This window comes from Penaeus japonicus, unplaced genomic scaffold (assembly GCF_977035675.1).
Source record: "Penaeus japonicus unplaced genomic scaffold, GWHDUDI00000001_assembly GWHDUDI00000012, whole genome shotgun sequence".
NCBI lineage: Eukaryota > Metazoa > Arthropoda > Malacostraca > Decapoda > Penaeidae > Penaeus > Penaeus japonicus.
The window spans coordinates 23,201,087-23,206,086 of record NW_028234414.1 but is presented as its reverse complement, the minus strand read 5'-3'; the positions used below and the strand labels follow the sequence as shown (position 1 = coordinate 23,206,086).

The 5,000-nt window shown below is 26.5% G+C and overlaps 1 protein-coding gene across 1 annotated transcript in view; it reads right to left on the bottom strand.

Moving 5' to 3' along the window:
- Window positions 1–3,283: 3,283 nt before the first annotated feature.
- LOC147470791 (uncharacterized) overlaps window positions 3,284–5,000 on the bottom strand; it is an 11,970-nt gene continuing 10,253 nt past the window's right edge. Inside the window, exon 6 of the mRNA XM_086542144.1 lies at window positions 3,284–3,329. Within this exon, the coding sequence (XP_086398270.1) occupies window positions 3,284–3,329 (46 nt within the window). The remainder of the gene's footprint in view (window positions 3,330–5,000) is intronic.

Genomic DNA, 5,000 nt, shown 5'->3' with positions numbered 1-5,000 from the left:
ATATATATATATAAGATATATATATATATATATATATATATATATTATATATATATATATACATACATATAATATGTATGTATGTAATGTATATATTATATAATATATATATATATATATATATATATATTATATATATGTGTGTGTGTGGGTGTGTGTGGTGTGAGTGTGTGTGCGTGTGTATGTGTGTGTGTGTGTAATACATAAATATATATAAATCTAACTATATATATATACATATATAATATATATAATTATATAATATATTATATATATATATATTTTTAGATATTACATAAATATATATCGAAATCTATACTATCAATATATTTATACAGTATATAGATAAAAAATAATATACTGTTGGTATATATATATAAAAGATATAAATGATATATATAAAAAATGTATATATATATAATATATATAAATAATATATATATATATAGATATATATATACACACACACACACACACACACATATATATATATAATATATATAAATTATATAATATCTATATATATCAATAATATATATATACCAAATATATATATATATATATATAGATAAATATATATATAGATATATTACACTATATAATGCATGATGTTTAAACTATCTCAAAACTACCAGCAATGTAGTATAATGCAAATAGATAGAAGGCTAGATATACTATATATGTAAATAAAAAACCATCTAATCAAATCTAAAAATATCTCTATATATATATCTCTCAAATATATATATAAAAATAACATATATATATATATATATATAAATATATATAAATCTTAAAATACTATAATATATATTATATATATATCATATATATATATAAATTTCACTATATATAAATATATATAATATGCAATGTGTGTGTTGTGTCTATAGTCATTTATAAATAATATATATATATATATTTATATATTATATATATTTAGCAATAGATACATATATATGATATAATATATATATATATATATAATATAATACATTATACATATATAAATATATATATATAAATCTATATAATATAAATTATATTAATAACGTATATAAACACACAAACACACACACACACACACACCCACACACAAAACCACACACACACACACCACATATATCTAATATATATATATATTTATATATATATATATATAATATATATCTATCTAATATTGTGTGTGTGTGTTGTGTGTGTGTGTTGTGTGTTGTGTGTATATATATATATAAAATAAAACTATATAATCTATATAATATTATATCTGATAATAAATGTATAATATAATATATAAAATATATTTATATATATTATATTTATATATAATATATATTCTAGACAACTTATATGAATATATAATACATATATTATCTATATATATATAATACTAATCATATATATCTAATATATCAATAGTGTGTGTGTGTTTGTGTGTTTGATGATGTGTGTGTGAGTTGTGTGTGAGTGGATGTATCTCTCCTCAATATCCAAATTCACTTCACATGTTATATATATATAAATTCTACACATCACTATACTATATATATATATATATATTGTATCTGTACAATATGTATAAAATATAAAAATATAAAATCTATATAAAATCTATATAACTATATATATATATCCTGTATATATATAAATATATAAATCAATCAATCCTAATAAATGTATCCATCACTAAATATATCTATATATATATCAAATAATACATCTATATATATATATTTATATATATTTTATATATATATATATATCATATATATATACATTATGTATGTATGTTATATATATATATATATATATATATTATATATATATATATATAATATATATATATATATATATATATATATATATATATAGGTATGTGATATATATTATAATATATAATATTATATATATATATATATATTATATATATATATGTATAATATATATATGCATGTATATATATATATATAAGTATATAGATATATACATATATATATAATACATAATATATATATAATATATATATATATATATATATATGTATAATATATATATATATATATACATATATATATATGTGTGTGTGGTGTGTGTGTGTGTGTGTGTGTGTGTGTGTGTGTGTATGTGTGTGTGTGTGTGTGTGTGTGTGTGTGTATGTATATACTTACGCATAATATATGTATATATATAGTATATGAATATATAAATGTATATATATATATATATATATATATATATATATATATATATATATATTTATATTAATATATTATATTATTTTATATATAATATATTATATATGTGTGTGTGTGTGATGTTGTGTATGTATGTAATATACATAATTTATATATTTATATATATATATATATTTATATATTTATATTTATTTATATATTTATATATATATATGTATATATTTTAGTATTTTATATTATATATATATATTATATATATATTGTACATATATATATATATATATATATATATATATATATATATATATATATATGTATATACATTTGTATATGCATATACGTATATATTAACATATATGTATATGTAAGTATATACATTATATATATATATATATATATATATATATATATATTTATTATATATATATATATATATATATATATATGTATATATATATCTATATATGTATATATATATATATATTATATATATATGTATATATATATATATATATATATATAATATTATATATATAATATATATATGTATAAATGTATATGTATAATCGTATATATATATTATATATATATATATATATATTTTATATATATATATTTCATATACATATATATATATTTATATATATACATAGAGTAGAGAGAGAGAGAGAGGGGAGGAGGAGAGAGAGCGGTAGAGAAGACGAAGAGAGAGGAGTGAGGTAGGGGGGAGGAGGAGAGAAGAGAGAGAGAGAGAGAGAGAGAGTAAGAGAGAGAGAGTAAATAGATAGTAGAGTTAGGATTGATAGATGGTTAGATAGATAGCAATAAACGGATATAGATGGATAGTAGTAGAATGAGATAAAGAGATATGGTGTAGATAAAGGTCGATGGATAAATAGATATAGATATAGAGTATTGGGATAGAATGCGAAAAACGCATTGATTAAAGAAACACGCCCATCCTCTCGTGGTGAATTGAACACAGGGAAACAGATGTGAGAATCCCGGACCCATTACACAATACCTTCCAATTTAATGGGATGGTCGTTGATGTGTAATGGATGGGGACCGCGGGACTATTTTCACTCCTAGACGGTCTCGAGGTACAGATTCATGCCCAGGGGAGGTAAGATTCTGTTTGATATAAATATATTATATCTATATTATCTATATAAATACTATCTATATAACTATATATATATAGCTATATAAATAACATATAACTATAAAATTATATCTGTATACATCTATGGTAATCACAATTATGAATGTATATGCATATATTCTGTATCATAACTATAAATAATATATATATATAACACTATAGTAATATTAATATAATAAATATATATAGTATATATCCATATATCATATATAATATAAATCACTACCATATATAATATATCATTTATATAAATAACCATTCTATATATATATATATATATCATATATGTATGTATGTAGTATACTATGTATGTATATGTATAATATATATATATATATTATAAATATCAATAATAGCTTATATATATATCTATATATAATATATAACAAGTGTTAATTATATATAAAAACCATATATGTAATGTATGTATCTTCCTCTTCTCTGGAACTCTCATTTATTTTTTATTCAACCTTATCATATTCACTTTCTTGTCTCTTACCTCTCTCCTCTCACTCTCTCTCTCTCATTCTCTTTCTCTCTACTCTCTAATCTATCAATCTATCTGTCTTCTGTCCCTGTCTCTCTCTCCTCTCATCTCTCTTCCTCTCCCACTCTATCTCTCGCTCTTTTCTCTTAATCTATCTCATCTATCTATCTGTCTGTCTGTCTGTCTCTCAACTGTCCCACTTCCTCCCGTCCTTCTCAGGAACACCCCCCCCTACACCCCCCCCCACGCCCCCCCATCACGATCGCCCCCCACGGCACGTCCCCGCCACGCCCCCGTACGACGCCCCCTAACGAGGTACGAGGCCTTACCTCGTTATCGCCAACCATCTCTCCAGGTCAGGCGTCATGCACGTGAGAGCCTCCCCCCCCCCTTCCCCTATATTTTTTACTCCCTCCCCCCTCTTCCTCTTCCTCCCTTTTCATCACCATTGTGCCCCTTTCCCTTCCCCCTATTACTCTCCATCCTCGTTCTATCAGCCCCCCTCCTTCTCTCCTTCTTCCCCTGCTCTTCCCTCCCCTCTCTCTCCTTCCCTTCCGCCTTCCCTCTTTCCCTCCTCGTTCTACCCCTTCTCCTTCCTCCTGTCTCCTACTCTCTACCCTCCCTTATTCTCTCCCGCATTCTCCTTCACTCCCTCTCCCTCCCCTCATTCTTCCCCTCCTCCCTTTCTCCCTCTCAAATTCACTCTCTCCCTCATTCTCACTTCTCCCATTCCCTCCCTCCCCCTCTCCCTCTCGCCCCTCCCTTCTATCTACTTCTACCCTTCTTCACCCTCATTCTCTATTCCCTCCGCGCCCTCCTCCCCTTGCCCTCTCGTCCCTCAACTCCTACCCTCGATTCACTCCCCCCTCTTGTATCCCTCACCTCCCTCATTCTCCCCTTACCCCTTTCTCATTTTCCATTTTCCCCTCCCTTACCCCTCCCCCCCACCCCAATCTTCCCTCACTGTCTCTCCCCTCTCTCCCCTCTCTCTCCTCTCTCCCCTCTCTCCTCTCTCTCCCCTCTCTCACCTTTCTCTCCTCTCTCCCCTCTCTCCTCTCTCTCCCCTCTCTCCACTTTTTCTCCTCTCTCCCCTCTCTCCTCTCTCTCCTCTCGTCTCCTCTCTTACTCCCCTCTCCGTCCCCTTCCTCCTCTC